We start from the raw sequence: 22,171 nt of genomic DNA, 5'->3' as shown, positions 1-22,171 counted from the left end.
ATCCAAATTTAACTCATGTAAATTTGTTGACTGAGTTTGTTGGAGCTCAAGTTGGGCTTGCCCAAGTTGCACCCCTATAAGCAAAGTTCCTAGCAATACCCAAAAGGCCAAAACAATAGTAAGTTGGAAAAAGAAAAAAGGTAAATTACAAAGACACTATGTAAAAAAAAAAAAAAAAAAGTTTAAATTCTTGTTTCATAATGTATCTCCTTATCTTAAAATATAAAAGTTATCCACTCCTTTCTCCAATAAATCAATACAAGTCAAAGGAAACATTAAATTTATATCTATCATAAAGAAAGCTCTGCCATTTTATCTAAATATTAAATCTAACTAAAATTCATATCTATTAGAATAACTAAGAGGACTTCAATATTATATTTAAAAAATTAATAAAATCATAAATCATTAAAATAAATAAGAAAAGTTTGGGAATTAAAAGAACACAACTAAATGAAAATCCTTTTCGAAATTAACACAATTATATTTGTTGCAAGATGAAAGTTCAGGAGGCATTTGCTGCAAATGGGAGTATATGACACCTTCTTTGCAATTTATGTATTAATATGATCCCTTTTTTTCCCATTCTTCTGTAAGTTGAAAAACTATTGTCACATGCCCATTAATGCAGCACAAGATTCACCCCAACCAAGTAAACATTTATTAGGTGGATTTCAATGACTCACCTCAATTCGCATTTACCAAGATAGCTTCATTTAGGATTTTTGTGTCTAATCTATATTGGTTCACATTTATCAGGTTAGCATAATAACAGGATTTTAAATTTGTCTTTAATTAGGACCTTCTTTCTTGATGAGATTTAGTATAATTCTAACAAGGAGAGTTCAATTGGATTATGAAACTTTCTTATACAAGGCATAAGAGTGTAAAGAAATCTATATAAAGAGCAGTTGGACCAAAGCTACGGAGGTTTTGTTGATTTTTTCCTTAACTATTCACGGAAGAATTGTTCTTCATGTTTTCCGGCTTTAGTCATTTTCTTTGAAACTTTTTTCTAATCATGATTTGTTTTCAAACTACGCCAATCCTTAACGAAAGGCTTGGCTTTGATGATGAATTTCTTATCTCCATAACGTTCGACTTATTTTTAATAATCTTTATTTTTAGGTTAAGTTTGAGAAGAGAGTGCAAATACAATTATGTATAGTGCAAATAATTTTTATTTACACTTGCATTATTCTAAGGTTGAGCTATTTAATGCATCAAACTCCATATGTAGTTATGCACTTAAGCAGGGTAAAAAAAGTGGATGCATGTATTCCATTGCAGCTCAATAACATTTTTTTTCTTTGGATGCAATTCGAAAAGAGTACAAATACAAATATGTACATTGTAAATGCATACAAAATAATACAAAATATATGTTTTTTCACTCTACATACTTGTACTCTTTCCAAACTGAGCCTTGGTGGTAAAAAATCATACCCACATCTCACCCTTGTTTTTGTCTCTATGCCATGGAATCGTTAAAAGTTAGAACATCACTTTAGATGCAAAAGCCAATGTAAGAGTTTGAGCTCATGGCACTAGAGTTATTTATTTGATTTTATCAAAGGGCAAAAATTGACAGTTTATTTAATAGATGTTTTGTACATGATTTATCTTGAAAAATGAGAAAAGTGGTGTATAAACGTTTTTTGTTCTTGTTTTACAGCTAGGTGCCACTAGACACCATTAGGATCCACATAAGCTGAATATATTATAAATAAACGCCTTGGTGTTAGGGAAAACATTAAAATGAAGATTCCCCCAATTTTTGGCTTTTAAAGAGATTTGACCAATTAGAGCACCCCTGTGATTGATTGGCTATAAGTTTTCCGAGTATAATGTATTTCCGGTATCATAGTTGAACCCTAAAAAAACACCTATGTGGCAATGAGCTGACTCCATTTTTTTTAATAAACAACAATAGAACCAAGCACCATCATAATGCTTAGGTGATGATGAAGCACGAATCACATGACTTCCCTACCAGAGGATAGCTCGGATGATTGATGGACAAGGTTGATAGATGAATCTGGAAGAGCAAAAGATCAAATTACCTAGGGTTTGGACCTGGGTCGAGTACTCCAATGCTTAAGTTAATCAAACTTATGAAAATTGTTTAGAAAGTAGAAAGCAGAAAAGGGGAGTGTGAGCAAGAGGCTTGATTGCACTTAATCGTGCATACCTTGTGAATGTATGAATATGCCTATTTATATGCCTTAGGGTCCAAGAGCCATGTCCAAGATATATAGGAGCGGTAGGCCTTATTGGCCCATTATCCTTAGAGCACACCAGCCCCAATGACGATCCTCATTCAATCTCTCTGAATCCTTCAAGTATTGGGGTTATCCCTATTCGGTGGGCAACATGTCAACGTTGATTTTGAAACTGATAGGTGTGCTAACCGGATATGAACAGCCCACCACGTAGGTCGGTACCCCAGAGGTCAGCTGGCTACTCAGTCCGTTGGTTGGCCAGATTGGGGAGATCAAGCCGGGACCTGAAGTCCTCAGCTTGTTCTCCCAAAGTGACATGCTTTGCCTAGCTGAAAGGGCAACATGCCGATTTAGGCTGACCTGGCTCAATCTGACCTATTCCTAAATGACGTCGAGGTGTCTTTAGAAGGTTTAGATTGGCCACGCATTTCATTATGATTGGTCGGCCAAATTATATCACATAAAAATTATTAAAGGTTCACATTAGGTCGATATCACCGGGGTACTTTATTTTTTGAAAACCAAAGAGTACTTTGTGTATTCATCTGTTAATAATTTCCCCTTGCACGAAGAGGATTTCCCTTGGTCCTTGGATGAGTCAGGACCCAGGAGTGACTAAAATTATGTGCATAATAAAATCATCAATCAACAATTGATAAGAAAATAGATGAGCTGGTAAAGTGGAGCAAATAACAGATTTAGTTATTATTCCACGTCATCAGTTGAAACTCTCTTTGTCGTCTAATGTAAAACTCGTAAAATATAAAAACCTTCTCTAAGGTTGTTGACAATCATAAAACCTCTCCTAACGTTGCATTTCACAAAAACCTCCCCTGTAATATTGAAGAAACTTGTAGTTATCTTCCTTTTATTATTAGTTCTGAATGTATAATAACCTTAGTGTAATGCATTCATTTTTTGAAAGCATCCATTTTACCTTTATATCTATCAATTCAGTAAAAAATTACTAAAATAACTCCAAAAGAACTTTTTTTCTCTTATGATTTAAGAAAATACCTGAATTAGATTAAAAATAATAACGGTAATTTTATTCTATAAATACATAGGTCAAATGAAGTTTAGACTTTAGAATAACAAACTTATCATTTTGAATTATATTAAAAGATACTTCATTACTAAAACAATGATGAAAGAGAGGTATCTGCAAGCTTTTATAAAACTACAAGACTAGAAAGAGGTTTGATTGTAGTGTAAATGCAAATCGATGTAAAACTACATTTATACGTGTTTGTTAACTCTACAACGGTGCACTTTTCCAATCGCTTGTTTCCAATGTAAAAATCAATGTAGACTATTCTTTTTTTTTTTTTTTATCGTAAATCACTTAGATAAAAAGTCTCTCAATAGTACATTGATTGAAATTTTAAACCGGTAGATTGAAATTATCATGTGATTTTTAGATTGAAGATTTTTCCACTGCAATAAGTCAAATCTCATTGGAGGTTATGATGGGTTGTGAGAACCTTTGGGAGAGGTTTTTATATTTTACTCATAAAAAAATTGATACGTTGGTGCGACCAAAATTCATTGAAGGGAAAATTTCCACTTTAGTACCCTAAACTTTGGGGGTAGTGTCAAGTTAGTACCCGAGCTTTCAAATGTGTCACTACAGTACCTAAACTTTCAAAAAGTGTCATTACAGTCCCTTTTGATAACCAACCGTCAATTATTTGATCACGTGATGACATATGCAACTTGAAATTTTTGAAAAATGTCAAAACTACCATTCAAATTAAGATAATGTTCATTGTCTTTTACCTTGCGCTGCATTACCCTTCGATGCCCAAGCACCCAAAGGGTGTTCTTGTTCAGGAAAAGATGGAAGTATTGGAGCCGGAATGCATTTTTGTCAAGAAAGCCACCAAACGGCTTCCTGGTATTCTTCATTAAATTCTTTGGCACTCTCTTATATATAATAGAAAGAGTGAATGATTTATCTTCTTTTGCTTTTCGTGGGACTCTAATGGGTTTTAGTCACAGTTGATATAGAGCTCGAATCCAGCTCGACAAGTAGGGTGGAGAATGAGTAGGGTCAGGAAATTCCTGAAGTTGGTTTGTTTGGTTGTTGAGAAAGGATGGGATGAGAAAATATTTTTTTTCTCATTTTTGGCACACCATGTTTGTTTGCTAGAGCCATTATCCTATATAATATGCTTTCAAGTGTTTACTTGATGAGAAAAATTTGCATGATGCTTGGTTTCATTCCATTTCGATAAATACACGCATTCTCCAACTCCACAACACAACCCTTATTTATGAGGTGACATGGCATAGTAATAAGTGAATTTTGCCATGTGACATGCTGACATGGTGATATTAAAAAAATCATGAACATTGAAAATATTGAATTTTCCATGCTACATCTTCCACTAGTTCAAGTCGATGGGCATGGTATTTAATGAAGGCAGATTTGGCCCTCCACTAGCATCATGGCACATGGCATCTCATAACAGTTGGATGACACCCTGACACCACTTAGGCGATGACTTGCCTTAGCCAAAATGATGGAGTCCTATCTGGCAACCTACCTCCAAAGACATGCCTCCGCCGCCAACCTGGCAACTTGTCGTTGCCGACTTGGCGACCTACCTCCGTTGTCGACCTGGTGACCTGCCTCCGCCCACCTGGTGACCTACCTCCACCGACATGGTGGAAACCTAGTTGGTGACCTGCCTCCGCCCACCTGGCGATCTACCTCCACCGACCTGGCGACCTACCTCCACAGGCCTGGTGGAAACCTAGTTGGTGACCTCATCCATAACTCAAGGCGGTTAGCAGCACTTCATCCAGGGCCGACCTGTGGTACCTCGTCAGTACCGGTCGAAAGTGACCTCAACATGAGGAGCGACCTCCCTTGAGGGCTTGCTAACCTGACTGAGGTCTAGGTCACAACCTGTGAGACATGCTCGCTGACAAATTCTGCATGCATCCTATCACTCCTGGGTCTCTTGGAAGTTGGCTCCCACACCGAATGTTTCAGAGGAAACCGAATAAAGCACAAAGACTGGTCTACGTGCACGACTACCTTCGAGGACTTTGGACCGGTTAGGCATGTCTTCCCGAAGATCTCAAAAGCAGTGCGTGAAGCCCATGCCAAACAATGCCTATATAAAGGCCTTACCTTCAACCTCAGAAGGTAGACACGATTATTTGCTCACTAGCCTTCTAGCATTCAAGTTTCCAACTCGCACACAAAGTACTAACTTAAGCATCGGAACACTCAGACCGGATAAGTCACCCCAGGTCCTCTAAGCCTTCTTCTTTTGCAGTTTGACCGGCTAGCAAAGCGGACTGTCGTCCAAACTGCCCTTCGGCTAAGAGCATCCAAATTGCAAACCATCAATATTTGTCTAAGTACGTAAGATTTTAGAACTCTATTAAAGAGTGAATTTCTGTATTATGAATCAAATCTTTTAGCTTGGGGTTTCATTCATTAACATATATCATATCTACCAAACTTTTTTTTGGGATTATTTCCTATCTATTAAACACTTGACTTATTTGAGTAGAAAGGGGGAAACTAAGTTGTAAGGTGTTTTACATAGACGTCTTTGTAATATATACGTTTAGTGATCAACAATTTTCTATTAGTAAAAGAAGAATGCCAAGAAAAAAATTAACAAATAATAATATATTTATAAATCAAATACCTCAGCAAAAATCGAAAAGTAGGAGCATGTAGGAAGGGTTTTCATCAGGACACAAGGGAGACGCAATATCTGGAGTTCTTCACCCCCAACGAGAAAGCATATAAAAATAAAAAAAGTAAAAAGAATAATTGGGACCTGTTTTAACAAATCTGAGGGAAGAGAAACATATCTCATTGGAAAAACATATCTAAGGGAAAAAAACTCTTACCTTGATGCGTTTTAACGGGAAGGTTTGAACCCACAAAAATGCATAAACACCTTGACGCATTTTAACGGGAACAAGTGGAAAAGTGCAGATTTGTAAAACATCTACCTTTATACCGCCGGAAACAATGGCTTTTAGCTGACTATCTACCACGTCTTTCCAACGACATGAGGAGATCGATGATGCCAAAAATGTGAAAAAGATAATCACCTTTATTCGATGATCATGGATCTGGTCTTATCTTGGTCGGATATCGTCGAGAATGTTGTTGGAGACTTGAACGCTGTAGACACAAGGAGACAACATTTCTCTTAAATTCATTACAACTTTTTAAAATGTTTAAAACTTACCATGCTATTAACTCGACGTTAAACAGACTAACGGGTGTTAATATAATATCATTTTAACCTTCATAAAAATATATAAAATATATAACATTTTAATATTTAGACATGAAAAATAGAGAAAGTTCAAAAAATATTTCAAATATAAAATACATAAAACATAAAAATTACAAAAAATATAGAAATTGCAAACAAAAAAATATTTTTAAATTATAGAAACTATAGAAATTGAAAAACAAAATTAGAAAATAAAAATTGTAGAAAAAACACCAAAAATTATATAAAAACACAGAAATTGTAAATAAATAACAACAAATACAGGAAAATTTATAAATTGTAGAAAATAGAAAAATGTTAAAAAACAGAAATTATAAAAAAACATTAGAAATTATAACAAAACACTCAAAATGCAAAAAAAAAAATAAAGAAAATTGAAAACTGAAAAAGACCATTTTTCCTCTAACTCACCATTCAAGGGTAATTTGGTCATGAAAATTGTTATTTATGCTGACATGAACACCTCTGTTAAGAAGCATTAATAGTGCACTAGGGGAAGGTGAGTTTTGAAAATTAAAAACTTACTAACATGGTGAATTTTAAACATTTTGAAAAGTTGTGATGAATTTAAGAAAAATATTAAAAACTGATGATGAATTTTAGACAATTTCCCAATAAAAAAAGTGATTTCAAAGCAGCAACCGAGCCATAATTATGTGGCATACTGACATATGATTTGGTTTGATGATGAAGATAGTAACCAACGGGAAGAGATTAGACATCTGCGATTGGGCATAGCCAAAGCAAGTTCAACTGGAATTACGTCTTAACCCTTTCTTTGTATATTTATCTTCCTTGGAAAGAACAATATGCCAAAGCAAGTGCAACTGGAATTACATCTTAACCCTTTCATTGTATATTTATCTTCGTTAGAAAGAACAACAATATGCCAAAGCAGGTGCAACCGGAGGAGATTAGACATCTCCGATTCAATGCAGATTTGGGAATGACGTGTTCCCCTTGCGCTGGTTTTGTCCAGAAAGCCATCAAACGGCTTCTTGGTATTTGAGAAGCTGCGGTTGATGTTCTCAACAATAAAGGCAATATTGATTTTGAACCAACTTGACACAGTTTTTGAAAATTTGAATACTACAATGACCATTACCCAAGTTAATGGTATAAAAGTTGTTCTATTCATTGAATCCCCCCACCAAGCGGCCGTCTAAGTAGGGGTGTCAATTGGATTGGATTTGGTCTAATTCGGTCTAGTCCAATGTGAGTCCATTACAAATGGATCTGGTTTAATTCAGTCCAATAAATATTTTGGACCATTTTGGATCTGATTCAGAGACTTGTTTAATCTGTTCAAGTTCCTGTTAATTTTAGATTGGTTTCAACTCAAACTTAGTCCATTAACAATTATGTTCTTATCTTTTATCAATAGACCAGATATTGACTCAATCCAATATAAATTTATCATGAACGGATCAGGTCTAATCCAATATGTCATATTGGTTCGTCCAATCCATCCAAATTCAATGACTTCTTGACCTATCCAATCTATCCAAATGAATTTTGATTTGGATCCAAAATCGGTCCATTGACACCCCAGGCGTCGAGAGTCCAGGAGATCCTTATATCTGGTGGCATTATTTTTGACTCCACGTGTGAGGTGTGAGTGACAAGGTTCCATGTCGTGATAAATTAATAACACGTTTTTTTTTTAATTTAATGGTGGTAGATGAAAATCGACTGTTATGATCATCAGTCTAACTATCAACCAGATAGAACGCAGTGCCATATAACAAATTTATTTAATCTGAAATGTCCTCTTTTTTATTTTTAAAGATGTACAGATCAAATGGTCATAAACCAATCGGTTGGAATTTTTTCTGTGGTTAAAGGACAAAAATGTCCTTAACTTAAAAAGGCCAAATATTCGAGTTCTCTGATCTAGCCTGAAGTTCTTGTTAGCCAGTCTCATCTCATATTCTCATCATATATGTAAAGTAAAGGACACTGGGTTCTATAAAAGCCGTTAGCCTGTTATGGGTTTGATTTAAGATTTCAGTCTCATCTTTCCATTGCGGATCCAGCACACAATCTTGGTTGCCATGATTACCACTTTAACAAAAATTAGCTTCGAATGAGATACTTCAATTCAGCCATAATATATCTCATCATCTGGGTTGATATTCTCCTCCTCTATTAAGAATGTAGTCCGATTCGTACATCTCCTTCAGAGTGAGTGTCTGTCTCAACTTCCACTTTGCGCTTGTGGGTCGTCGGTAACTGCCGCCATCAACCAGAATTGGAATTCGTACATCTTCTTGTGAGATAATCTTTTAACACTGTGATTCGAGTTGGGCACGCTAAAATCCTTGATGGGTGGGGTAACCGGAATTTTTCTTTGTTTGGTTGAAGTCCGGACCTCCGGTATAGGTCGCCAGACGATCGCACTACAGCGCGCTCAATTGCTAAACCTAAACGGGTGGCAACTTCGTTGACGATCACAAGGTGCCAAGCCGTTCTTTGTTTCTTCGAACACTGTAACGGAACCCGATACCGCTTTAAACGAAAGACGCGACTCGTTCCAGGCATCAATGAATGGGCTGTTCAATTCTTAGAACTCAGAAAACTGAAATTGCCTCCACTTTCTGAGTCCTAGTTCGTCTGTAAAACAAGGAAGATGTTTCGCTCGAGTGTCATATTTTGAAAATTTAACAAACAGTGAATGGCACTTTTGACCATCAAATAGTTGAGCAAACGTATTAGGAAAGTCAACGACTCAACGTGACCGCTAAGCTTGACCATCAATCCTAGTCATCACCGAGTCAGTCTGCCGCATGTCATCACTTGAGATTATCAAACTCCAGGCAGGTCCAACCCCCGAACTTTCCAGATTACGAAACTTTGAATCAAAATAAAAGAGTAGATTGTAATTTGTGCTTTGACCAGTGCAGGGCCTTGTATTCACTGTCGATCTCAAAACAGGGAAACTTTTGTCCGTCGATGCATAAGCCACCAGTTTGAGTTAAATCTCTTTCCTGATTTCTAGAGGCCACGGTCTAATTTCACTATTTCATAACGGAACAGAGGCAGAGGCATACAGTTCAAAAAATTATATATAAATACCCTTATACCTACCTCGTCGAGAATGTTGTCCATCTGGAGTTCGTCGTCATACAGTTTAAGATCTTCAACTCTCTTTGCTGGTCTCAACCGATCAAGGCAGTTGTGTAGGTTTTGGTGTAAGAAAACAACCACTGACAAGATGGCAATCACAGCCACACCGAGCATTAGAGATGGGTGTCTTACTGTGCGCGGTAAGGTGGTCCTGAATGGAGTTCCGCCGAACATTATCACTTCTCCGGCGGGTTGTGGTTCAGCTTTCGTGGGTGCAACTTCAAACGCTGCAAGTTCTCGCCACGTTTTTAATCTTGGAGTTTTCGAGTAAGCTCCTCCTTTGTTTTATAAATAAATGTTTTCCTATAGAGATTTCCGGTTTGTCATTTGCGTATTTGTATCTGGCTTAAGATAAAATTAGATGCGTTCTGTCGTTCTTATATGTCTAATAAATCAAATGACCATAACAGTTTAAGGGGTTCTGCTGGGCTTACTTATTTCGTATGAATCTATTATTTTTTCTTTTTTAGTTGGAGGGATATTAGAAAAATGAGTTATGAAGAAATGAATTGAAAGAGCAGGAGGAGATGTTTTTATATAGTCCACTCAATTCGAATCGTGTTTTGGATTTTTATTTCTTTTAACGGTTACTCGAGCTAATTTTGTAAAGAGAACGGAAAATTTATTGAACAAACAGAAAAACAGCAAAACCAGTTAGCCATTCTATAGCGGCACATGTCTCTTAAGTTAGGTAAAAACGTAGGCACCTCTTCTTTCTAATACAAATTCCGAAGGTATGATTTGGTTTTCTAATGAGCATTGCAGGGGATACAGATTTTTAAGTCTCTTCAGATTCAAGATCTGGTGGATGATACCACGTGTTGGAAAATCTGGGAGTGATGTTCCCCTCGAAACTCAGATGTTACTTTTGGAAGCCAGAGAAGATTCTGTCCTCCATGATGACGAAACTATTAAACCAACTGCTGAAAACTTCTATATACTAATACTACCCGTGTTGGATGGCCAATTCCGAACATGTTTGCAGGGGAATTCTAATAATCAGCTCCAGTTTTGCATTGAAAGTGGTCAGTTGGTCTTTTTTTCCATTTTTACTAGTTTCAAATCTAGAAATGTTTTCCTATTTTCAGTTTCTGGAGTTCCAACATATCACAGTTTTTGATTCTCAAATGATGATTAATTGCTCCAGGGGATCCCGATGTTCAATGTTCTCAAACTCTGGAAGCTGTTTTCATCAATTCTGGGGATAATCCGTTCGAGCTTTTGAAGCATTCTATCAAGTGCGTTCAACTCAAACTAAGATTGAATTGCTTAATCAATAGTACACTGCATGCAGTTTATATCACCATCAGGTGATGGATGTTGAAGTCTTAAAATTCCTACTGTGAATGTGTAGGATATTGGAGAAGCACAAGGGTACCTTCAGTCACATTGAGAACAAGAAAGTAAGTAGAAACCCAAATTCATAACCCCACAGTTTATAGGCGATTCGACATTCCTCTATCTGTGGTTATTAAAGGGGTGACTGGGGTTCTATTTGAATTTATATATTGTGATTATGGCCAGATTCCTGCAAACTTAGATTGGTTTGGATGGTGCACTTGGGATGCTTTCTACACTGCAGTCAACCCAAAGGGAATCAAAGAGGGTCTAGAGAGGTATTCGTAAGATAATGCATAATACAACCTTGATACTTCAACTTTTATTGAAAGTGATCACTACAGAATTCTCTAACAAGGTTCAAATTATTAAGTTCAGAATTAAAATCTTTCCTCCTACATTACAGTTTGGCACAAGGAGGTTGTCCACCAAGGTTCCTTATCATTGATGATGGGTGGCAAGAAACGATAAATGAATTCCATAGAGAAGGTGAACCTCACATTGAAGGGACACAGTAAGTTCATCCATTTTTTTCCATGCTTGTCCTTTTTCAGGAATCCTTTGCTTTGTGGTCTTCATACATGCATTAAAATTATACTTCTCTCACTCACTTCTTCTGTTGGCCAGATTTGCTACCCGATTGGTTGACATCAAGGAGAACAATAAATTCAAGGATGTGGACTCTGACAGTTCACGTCAGAGTTTCCAAGAGTTCATCAAAGACATTAAGGATAGATATGGCCTGAAGTAATGCTTCTAATCCAGTCTCTAAATTTCCTTTTTAAAGACTTACAAAAATTTCTGGATCTTAAAGGTTTACCTGATGTTACAGATTCGTTTATGTGTGGCATGCTTTGGTTGGTTATTGGGGAGGGCTTCTCCCAACATCCAAATCAATGAAGAAATACAATCCCAAGATTGCATATCCAGTCCAGTCTCCTGGTAATGTGGGGAACATCAGAGATATTGCCATGGACAGCTTGGAGAAATATGGAGTTGGAATAATTGACCCAACAAAAATATATGACTTCTACAATGATCTTCATAGTTACCTTTCTAATAGTGGAGTAGATGGAGTGAAGGTGGATGTACAGAACCTAGTAGAAACACTAGGTACTGGATATGGTGGTCGGGTCTCATTGACTAGACAATACCAGCATGCCCTTGAAGAATCAATTGATAAGAACTTTAAAGACAATAACTTAATTTGCTGCATGAGTCACAACTCAGATTGCATTTACAGGTGACAACCTTATATTTCTATTGGTGCAATATAAGCTTTTAGAGTTTAGTGTCATCTTGTAATTACTGTGTCCCTCTTGCAGTTCAAGGAGAAGTGCAGTTGCAAGAGCATCAGAAGATTTCATGCCAAGAGAGCCTACCTTACAGACTTTACATATTGCTTCTGTTTCTTTCAACAGTCTTCTTCTAGGAGAGATCGTTGTTCCCGACTGGGACATGTTCCATGTAAGATTAGTTCCATAAAAAAATTCACTGCCTTTCTTCTTCTTTACACCAAAAGCTCATATTGCGAGGTTTAAATGCTTTGGTCAAATCAATTATTTTGGTGGGTATTCCACAGAGTAAACTATGAGACTAGAATCTCAAATCATAATGGTTTTCAACTCTTAAAATACTATATGTTCAGTTAAAGAGCATTGCAATTTGTTTTATTCTACAGTTCATCATTATTTAATCAAAATATAGCTATGTTGTGAGGAGTAAGGACCTCTGTGTTTGCACTTTTTTTGTGTTCAACTACTTGTAAAATTTCAGTATTCAGTCCTCAGCAATGCAGAAATTATGAGAATTTCTTTCTTTATTTTAGAGCAACCATGCCACAGCTGAGTTCCATGGTGCAGCAAGAGCGTTAGGTGGGTGTGGGGTATATGTAAGGTAACTCATGAGTCATGACAACAGCTTTGATTATCCTACTAAAGCATCAAGGATGCATGGTGGAAAGTTCTTTACTAATCTACATACTTTGTTTAGTGACAAGCCAGGAACCCATGATTTCAAAATCCTTAAAAAGCTGGTGCTACCAGATGGATCTGTTCTGAGAGCTAGATATGCTGGCCGGCCAACTCGAGATTGCCTATTTGAGGACCCAGTCATGGATGGGAAAAGGTAAGTTGTATTTGATACCACCTTTTGAACTAGCAAAAATCAAGTTAATCAATTCAATATTGTTCGTCTACCCTAATCATTATATGCATAAACTCTTGCAGCCTGCTGAAGATATGGAATTTGAACAAACTATCTGGAGTTATAGGTGTTTTTAACTGCCAAGGAGCAGGAAATTGGTCATGTAAGGAGATAGCTAACAATGAACCCCTATCAGAATCTAAGCTTTCACAAATCTCAGGCCATGTCAGTCCCAACAACGTGGAATTTCTAGAACAGGTTGCAGATGAAAATTGGATTGGAGATTGTGCAGTATATGCCTTCAATTCAGGTATGTTTCTGTTGTCACATCCTAACCAACTATTCCTTGATTAACCACAATGCCTTAGTTTTTACAATCTCATAAATTCAGGACACCTTTTGAGGTTACCAAGAGAAGGAAGTTTTGGGGTTACTCTGGATGTTCTACAATGTGAAATCTATACTGTATCTCCAATAAGGGTGAGACAGTTGTTAACATCTAATTTCATGCCAATTTCTATTCTGGTTCCATCTCAATTCCATGCGTTGAATTTTGTCTTTACAAATGGGTTGAATGTTAATAGAAATCATTCTCTCAGGAATATGATGAAAAGGTTCAATTTGCACCAATTGGGTTAGTGGACATGTACAACTCTGGAGGAGCTATTGAAGCACTAAAATGCATAAAGGATCATTCACGATGCACGATACAGATCAAGGCCAGAGGATGTGGTCGTTTTGGAGCATATTCAAGCTCAAAACCGAGATGTTGTTTGGTGGATACAAAGGAGGAGGAATTCAAGTATGATGCCAGCAATTCATTCTTGACCTTAAAGCTTGGTCTTCAGAATGAAAGCAATTTGAGAGAAATAGAAATTATGTATTGATGTATGCACAGACAGATGCAATCATTTTTATGATTTGAGGTTCCTTAACATGGTTTGATTACAACAGGATGCAACATTCCTTGTAATTAAAACGAGGATCAATCTTAAATCTTAATGTGTTCCAGTTGCAAACATGACATTTTATTAATCGTGGGTCATGAAATATCAGTCACACACACCATCAAGCAAGCATTTTGCAATGAACGACGAATATTTTCATACAATAAGTCTCACCTCTATTATTTATACTAGAATTGAAAAATCATAAGATCCTCGAAGGCTACTTTTGCAGATTCCATTCATATTAAAATAATTTATCCAAAGCATTATAAAATATTTCCATTTGTTACTTCTTATTCCCATTTACCTTATCCTGATCAGCAGTTAATTATAGTACATAATAATTATTAATAGTATTAATTGCATAATTAATTAATAGTTATGATAGTTAGTGTTCATATATAATATTATTTAATAATTCTTTAACATTTATTTGATATTAAACATAATATTATTTACTAATTATGTATATACTATTAACTATGAGTCTAAGATAATCTATCTAATAATCATTTTATTAATATAATATTATTTAATAGTTAATGGTTTCATAATTATTATTAAATATTTGATAATATTAATATTAAATAATTAGTGATTTCATAATAATTAATAAATACTTATTAATTAATTAATTAATAGTTAACTACTAAATAATTATCAATAAATTAATAAATAAGTAATACTTTGTTAATAATTAATCATATATTATTAACTTAAATAATTAAAAATATAATATAATAAACAAATGATTCATAATAAAACATTAATATTATTTAAACATTGGATTAAGAAATTATGATAATTACTAAAATTATTAATTAATTAATAGAAATAATATCTAGTTATTAATTATTAAATAATTAAGAAATTTTAATTATTAAATTATTTTAGCTAGTTTTTAATTAATAATTAAATTCTTTATAATTCTTTGATTAATTATTATTTTTTTATTACTTTATAAATCTTTTATCATTTCATTACTTTTTAATCAATTTATTAAATTATTAAACAAAATTCTCAACCACAAGTGTAAGATTGTAAAATAACCATTTCTCATATCTCGCGATTCAATGTGTTAGAACAACATTCTCCGTGGATAGATGTAAGAGAAGAGAAAAAAATCACAAAACTTTAAACTTTAAAAGTACTTTTATCAATTTTTCTTTTTTTACTTTTCAACATAAAAAGAAAATATCTCTCTTCCCCCCTCTCCACACAAGGATTCAATCACATGTCTATTACTCTATCCAGAAACAATGCCTCCTCCTTCTGGCGGGCTTTGGACCATCCACGGTCCACCCACTTCACAAGCCTAATAAACCCATCGCCCTTTTTGCTCCACCCCCTCTAAACCCCTCCATTCTGCTCCTTATCCTCTTCCCTCCCAAACCCCTCTCTCTCTCAGCCATCATGGCCTCTGTAACTACATCTCTCGTCAAGCCTCTATCAATGGCGGACGGATGCCTATCCTCTATCTCGACCCTCTTCATCCCCAAAGCTTCACATCACTTTCTCTCTCTTCCTTCTAAACCGATTAAATTTCTTCACCTATCCTGTTCCTCTTCTTCTCTTCCACTTCCTTCATGTGTATCTTTGAGAAAGAAGTTTTCTTCGTCAAACGTAATTGCTTTAGTCGCTCAGACTTCCGACTGGGCTCAGCAAGAGGAAGAGAACGAAATTGAAGAAGAGGGGTTGAATTGGGAGAATCAAGAGGGTGAGGAGACTGAAGCTCTTCTCTCGGACTGGGAAGGGGAGGCAGACGACTCGGCTACAGAAGAAAGCGGTGTTGAAGATGGAGCTGAGAGCGGCGTGGATGGGTTCGTCGAAGAGACTGTCTCTTATCCGGAGCCACCGGAAGAGGCAAAACTCTTTGTTGGCAATTTACCTTATGACTTGGACAGTGAGAAGTTGGCGCAGCTTTTCGATCAGGCTGGAATTGTTGAGGTTGCCGAGGTAACTGTTTTATACTACTGATGTTTCGTTTCTGCACTTATGCAATTGTTAGAAGATTGGAATTTTTTAGTACCGACTTTATTCTTTTGTTTTATTTATAGGTAATTTACAATCGGGAAACAGATCAGAGTCGTGGGTTCGGGTTCGTCACAATGAGAACTGTGGAAGAAGCGGAGAAAGCCGTGGAAATGTTCAACCGTTACGTAAGTATTTGTCATTCCTTTTAATCCATTCATCTATTTAACAAATCTTCATACTGCTTCTTTTTCCAAGTATTTTGTTGTAGCTGGTTTGTAGAGAAGTGCTTATTTGTGTGAAAATGTTGTTATACATGGATATGCGTGTGAAGGGAACTTTTCCCTTAGGCTGCGTTTGGAAACGATGCAAATAGAGTGCAAATCCCAGTTCAGGGTAAATTTGCACTCTGGTTCACTTTTGTTCATGTTTGGCAAGATTACATTTATGCATTGACAATAAGATGTAAAAGTACATCAATAAAAAAGAAGTAAATTTGCTTTCAAGTGGGCTTTTGATAAAAAAAAAACACATGCTTTATTGGAATTCGTGTTTGCATCCATTACAGCTAAAAGTCTATTTGGTAAGAAGGTAAGTTTGTCAGTGCAAAACTAACCCAATTTTGCAATTTATATGAACCATTTTACACTCTACATATTTGCATTCACACTTATTTGCATCGTTTCCAAACGCAGCCTTACTATATCATTTTGATGAATGTTCTTCTCTGCTTGCAGCATCTGATTGTTTTGTATATGGCAATTCCAATATGTTTCTATGTTCTCCTTGATATTCTGTTTTGTACTATTTTTTAATCTCTTCTACGGTCTGCTATGTAGATGACTTGTTTTTGAAGGGTGAAGAGGCCTTGCAGAACTCCTATCCCATAGACGAGTAGTTGCCCGGGGGGGGGGGGGGGTTCATTCGAGGGCAGCCTCAAAAACATCTCATCTTCTTTGTAACATATCTTTGTTATTATTATAGTGCAGATACTTGCATTGGCTTCATGTACAATGCTCATCATCACCATGATCCATTTTTGCCCTTACAATACTCATCATCACCATCAGCTAAGACTTGTCCCATTTATATGGGGTTGGCTACATGAAATCCTGTTTCTACACTCCATTCTGCTCCTCCTTTATCTGGGCTTGTGATCGGCAATGTAAGACAAGCTCACACTCGCAAAGTTTCCCTTACAATGCTATAGCTCAAATATCCCAACCCCCAAGCTAGGGGCCTAGGGCTGCAAAAGGGCTGGGATTTCCTTAAACTTATGTGTTATACCTAATCTTACAAACTCAAACCTGGGAAAAAAGGTTAACTTTTATTCAGTTTTCTCCTACGTTACATATGCACTTCAAAATAGGTGCCATTACCTGTGCTCAATGTGCAGAGACTGATACTGATGTGACACTTGAGGGGACTGTCCTATTTGTCATATCTGTAATTTACGACAGATAACCTCAAGTTGTTTCGTAAAATTTGGACATGAATAGTAAACTTGTGATACTTATAAGAAATCTTTGTTTTCTTAGCATTGTTTGACTGACTTATACATCTATTTCTAATCTTTATTTTCTCTTTTTAATCATGCTTACATATACAGGACATCTTGTGGTATATATTGTGTACATACAACTTAGTCTTGCTTGGCGATCCTAGAGAGGAATAATTAAAAGTGAGCATTAAATAGGGTCACTTTAAAGTTTAAAAATACTGGGGCAACGCTGCTCTTATATTTCTATCCTTGTAATTTTTTTTATCAGCAACAAGCCAACAATGAAGCAGCAATTTATTAAAATAAGTAAAGACAGAACCCAACCTCCCATGATGTTAGGAGAGGAGGGGACAATATGGGAACTGATAATAGAATACTTTGAAAGAGGGTTGGCATCATGTAATGTCAGGTATTTATTGAAGGGTGGCAATATTAAAGTTAGAAAGTGCTTTGCCAATTTGCCTTCTATCTTTGCTCCCCATTCCCACTGAAATGGCTATGAGATTGGAAAAGTTCCATAGAAATTGTCTATGGAAAGGATGGCAGAACAAGTTTAAGTTTAACTTGGTAGAGTGGGGAAAAATCTCTAAAAAAAGGAGGGTGGCTTGGTTTTATGGCGGTTATGACAACTTGTCATTATTAGGGAAGCGGTGGTGGAAATTTGGTCAGGAATCAAGCCTTTTTTTTTTTTTCTTTTTTGTATTTAAGTAGTTGCTTGAAAATATGGATGTTGAAACACAGCTGTACAGGTTGGGAATAAAAAAATGGTTAGAGTTTTGTAGGTTGTGCAGTGCAGAAAGGTTTAGACTGGTCTCCGGAGTGACCCATGATGTGACAACTATTCTCTCAAAGAGCTCTTCTCTTGTATCCTTGCCATTTCCAGAAATAAAGAAACTTTTATAAGTGAATGTTATGTGCTTGGTCGGTTGGTCCCCATTGAGTATACTGGTCTCTGGACCTGTTACAAAATTTAAATGATTGGGAGGATGATGATATGTCATCACTTATATTGGAACTGGAAAATAAATCCCTATGAACAGATTTTGTAAACTCTGGGGTATGGCTCTGTGACTCCTCTCATGTCTTAAAAACTAAATCCTGTTTTAGAAGGCTGCATAGTCTATTGAAGCCAGATTTGTTTAAAGATTTCCCAGCTGAGGACATATTTAGGAATTGGGTAGTGGTGGCAGCTACAACATCTATAAAACCTGTTGTGCAGGAAATGTGGTCCCCTCCAATACAACAAAGAATAAAGTTGAACTTTGATGGGAGCTCTAGAGGTAACCCAGGGCCTTCAGGTATAGGGAAAGTATTCAGAGAATAAGGGTGGGAGACTCACTGGGAGCAGAAGTGATGGCTCTGCTTCAAGGTGTAAAATATGCCAAGCAATTGGGGTTACACCAAGTTGAGATAAAAGGAGATTCTAAATTGTTAATGGACTGGCTGCAATCAGGCAAGTTAGGAGCATATTTGTATTGACAGCCCATACGGGAAATTCTCAATATAACAAGGGAGCTTGATGCAGGCTTCAAGTGGATAAGAAGATCAGCTAATGGTCTGGCTGATACCTTAGCCAAACAAGGGACAGTGAGGGAAAGTTTGCTCTGGGCAGTTCTGTAATTCAAATTACTTGGGATCAACAACTATCTTGGGGGTTGACAATTGTATATTAATTTTACAGTAAAGAAGTTACCTTTTCCAATTGAAAAAAAGCAGCCAGATTTTCCTAGTGCCCAAATATGGGACTCAAAATCCCTTCCAAAATTGCTTTTATGATGTGGATGGCCATTTCAGTCAAGTACTTAAATGTCTTAATCAAAGATAAATTATTTGCCAGAGGCTTGGATATCCAGGATCTTCCCCTTGTGTTGTTTTATGTTAGTGTGAACCAATCCATCAGTTATCCAATATTACCATTATAAATTTAGCTGTCTACTCTGAATCATTTTTTTTTTAAATCTTGGGAGTAAGATAATGTTTTCCACAATCCTTCCAGCATGCACTTGAAGCATTGCATATTAAAAAGCTTAGTAAAAGGGGTAGAACTCTGTGGAGTTGCTTTTGGATGAAACAGCTTTTGCTATTGCTACTTTCAGATAAACTAGGGAAAATTGAGTAATTTTATTGTGATAACCATTGCTTTGATGGGATAGATATCTCTTTAGACTACTGTGATGCTGGACCCGAAACTGCAACTAGTGAACTAGGTCAAGTTGGTCTATGAAATAATAGACTTGCCTGCTGTGTTGGCTTACCTGGGAAGAATGAAGCACTCATTATTGCAATTACTATCCAACAAGAATTCAAGGGAGAATGAAGAAAAGAGAAAAGAGAATAGAGAGGAGGAGAAGAGAAAAGAGAAAGAGAGATTTGAGAGCCAAAAAACTAGGCTGGTGGCGCCCAGAATATTATTTATATTAGGGTGGCAGGACAATTAACAATAAAAAGACAAAAGTGCACTTGCAGTGTATACCATGACAATTACAATAGCAATGACATCTTTGATGAAAAGCAGCTTAACCTTCTTGGTGTCCCATAGGTGCTTGTAACAAATATAGGCAGTCTTAATTTATTTAATCCTGCATATTCTCCTTCACCCATGCTGATTTTTTAAACCAGTAATGGCAGAATATCACTGAACAATTGTATAATGGATTTAGTACAAATAGGGCCTCCTAAAAAAGGGTGCTCATGATATGTTCCACTTCTGAGCATGCCAACCATTTGTAATCATGCTACACCAGTTTCTGTTCTGTTGCATTTACTTGCTTAAAGTCTGTGCAGAAACCATAGTGGATTGATTGGTTCTTAGTAATTAACTATTGCTTTGTGCATTTGGTACAGGATTTAAATGGCAGGCTTTTGACTGTGAACAAAGCTGCTCCAAGAGGATCCAGGCCAGAGCGTCCCCCTCGAGTGTTTGAACCTTCTTTCAGAATCTATGTTGGAAATCTGCCATGGCAAGTTGATAATGCTCGTCTGGAGCAAGTATTCAGTGAACATGGTAAGGTTGTGGATGCCAGGGTTGTTTATGACAGGGAGACTGGACGCTCACGTGGGTTTGGCTTTGTAACTATGTCCTCACAAACTGAGTTGGATGATGCCATTGCTGCTCTTGATGGACAGGTAAGATGCATTTCTTTCCTTTAATTCTGTGATTCCATTAGGATAGTTGTAGACCAGGGTTGGGGTGGGGTAATATTTATCCATACCTTACCTAGTTATAAATCTAGTATTGAAGTGGAATAATGAGCCACAAGGATACCACTGTATCAATTCTATTAGAATTGCACTTTCTTACACATGGCACCATAAAAGGGTGCTGGGATTTATACATGACACCTTTCACCTTTCCTAGTTACTAAATCTAGGGTGAAGGCTTCTGAGTCATGATGGTCCTCTCTGGGGTTCAGATTCAACCTTGAAGATTTCTGAGTAGAACTTGTTAGTCACTGTAGTGACTGTGGTCTTCCCTGCATTATACATCATCATGCATACACAAGTGGGACATAGATGAAAGTTTCCATCTAATTTTGTATATCTTTAAGTTTCAACCATGAATTCAATGCATTGGAACATTTTTGAGAACATTTGTGGACTAAATTTTGGTTTGGACATCAACCATGCCATTCTGGGATTTAATAACATCATCCTTGCCTTCACTGGCAGAGTAGTTGTTGGCTTCCTTTTGAATGCGATAGAAATAGGTTATGGTCCCAAAACTTGATCTATTTGATACATTTGTTATATCATTGAGTAATTTCTCTTGCTAATTATATTCATGGGAATGCAACATGAAAGGAAAGAATTTGGTAGTCAAGACTTATCATCATCATCATCATATAATCAAGGCTTATAATTTCTCTTGCTAATTATAAGCCTTCTTCCAACTATATAGGGTCTGTTGCATGAATCCTGTTTTGCCATTCCTTTCTGGTAGCCAAGACTCAGATATTAATTATTTAATTGTTTCACCAACTGTGTCACACTAATGGGCCTATCTTTCTGGTTGATATTTATATAAAACATATAACTTGATTGTGTGTTATTCTTGGTGCAGAATTTGGACGGGAGGGCCATTAGAGTGAATGTTGCAGAAGAAAGACCAAGGCGCGGTTCCTTCTGATTTAAATAGATGGATATTCAGGAGTATTTTGGCTCTCTTGTAACTGTGATAGGTTACCTTTCAATAGTCAATTGGTTTTGTTTAATTTTATCAGCTAGTGATAGCAAGGTTTTTCGTTTGGAGATCATTTCTTTGACGTGCCTCTTCACTTGTTTATTGTTTCCTTTTCCCTTTATTTTGTTGAGTTGTTAAAGATATAATATTGGTTGTAATCACTAAGCATTCAATGCAATTACCAAGTTTCCCATATTTGAAGGATTTATGTAGAAGCTTGTAGTTGCAGGCCATGCATAAAATTAAATGTATAACTCCACGAATGCTGTTATTGTGATATACAAACTTCGTGGAAATCATGCTTGCCATGGCAGATGGATTCAGCTTTGTGTTTGAATTTTGATAGAGAAAAATATTCCACTTAGCAACCCCTAATCGCATGACTGATCTTTGCTACAGTTTGTGCATCTCAAAAATTCTGTATGTACAGGAAGATTACATTAACTTGCATTTTTACAAAATCT

General features: G+C 36.3%; 2 protein-coding genes across 2 annotated transcripts; both read left to right on the top strand.

The window, feature by feature from the left end:
- Window positions 1-9,332: 9,332 nt before the first annotated feature.
- On the top strand, window positions 9,333-14,129 carry LOC148862649 (putative galactinol--sucrose galactosyltransferase 2). Its single transcript, XM_088974870.1, has 14 exons — window positions 9,333-9,892; window positions 10,391-10,650; window positions 10,773-10,863; window positions 10,980-11,028; window positions 11,150-11,241; window positions 11,370-11,477; window positions 11,591-11,710; window positions 11,796-12,206; window positions 12,289-12,430; window positions 12,792-12,859; window positions 12,956-13,090; window positions 13,192-13,418; window positions 13,500-13,588; window positions 13,708-14,129. Exons 1-14 carry the CDS (start codon window positions 9,597-9,599, stop codon window positions 13,993-13,995), a joined length of 2,376 nt encoding a protein of 791 aa, XP_088830996.1. The 5' UTR covers window positions 9,333-9,596; the 3' UTR covers window positions 13,996-14,129.
- A 1,274-nt stretch (window positions 14,130-15,403) lies between these two features.
- Window positions 15,404-21,902, top strand: LOC148862648 (28 kDa ribonucleoprotein, chloroplastic-like). The gene is made up of 4 exons (XM_088975636.1): window positions 15,404-16,011; window positions 16,113-16,214; window positions 20,372-20,653; window positions 21,588-21,902. The coding sequence occupies exons 1-4, from the start codon at window positions 15,469-15,471 to the stop codon at window positions 21,651-21,653; spliced, it is 993 nt and encodes a 330-aa protein (XP_088831762.1). The 5' UTR covers window positions 15,404-15,468; the 3' UTR covers window positions 21,654-21,902.
- Window positions 21,903-22,171: the final 269 nt, after the last annotated feature.

Source organism: Nelumbo lutea, chromosome 3 (assembly GCF_056320005.1).
Source record: "Nelumbo lutea isolate HS-2025 chromosome 3, American lotus-T2T, whole genome shotgun sequence".
Classification (NCBI taxonomy): domain Eukaryota; kingdom Viridiplantae; phylum Streptophyta; class Magnoliopsida; order Proteales; family Nelumbonaceae; genus Nelumbo; species Nelumbo lutea.
This window is presented reverse-complemented; position numbering and strand designations above follow the sequence as displayed.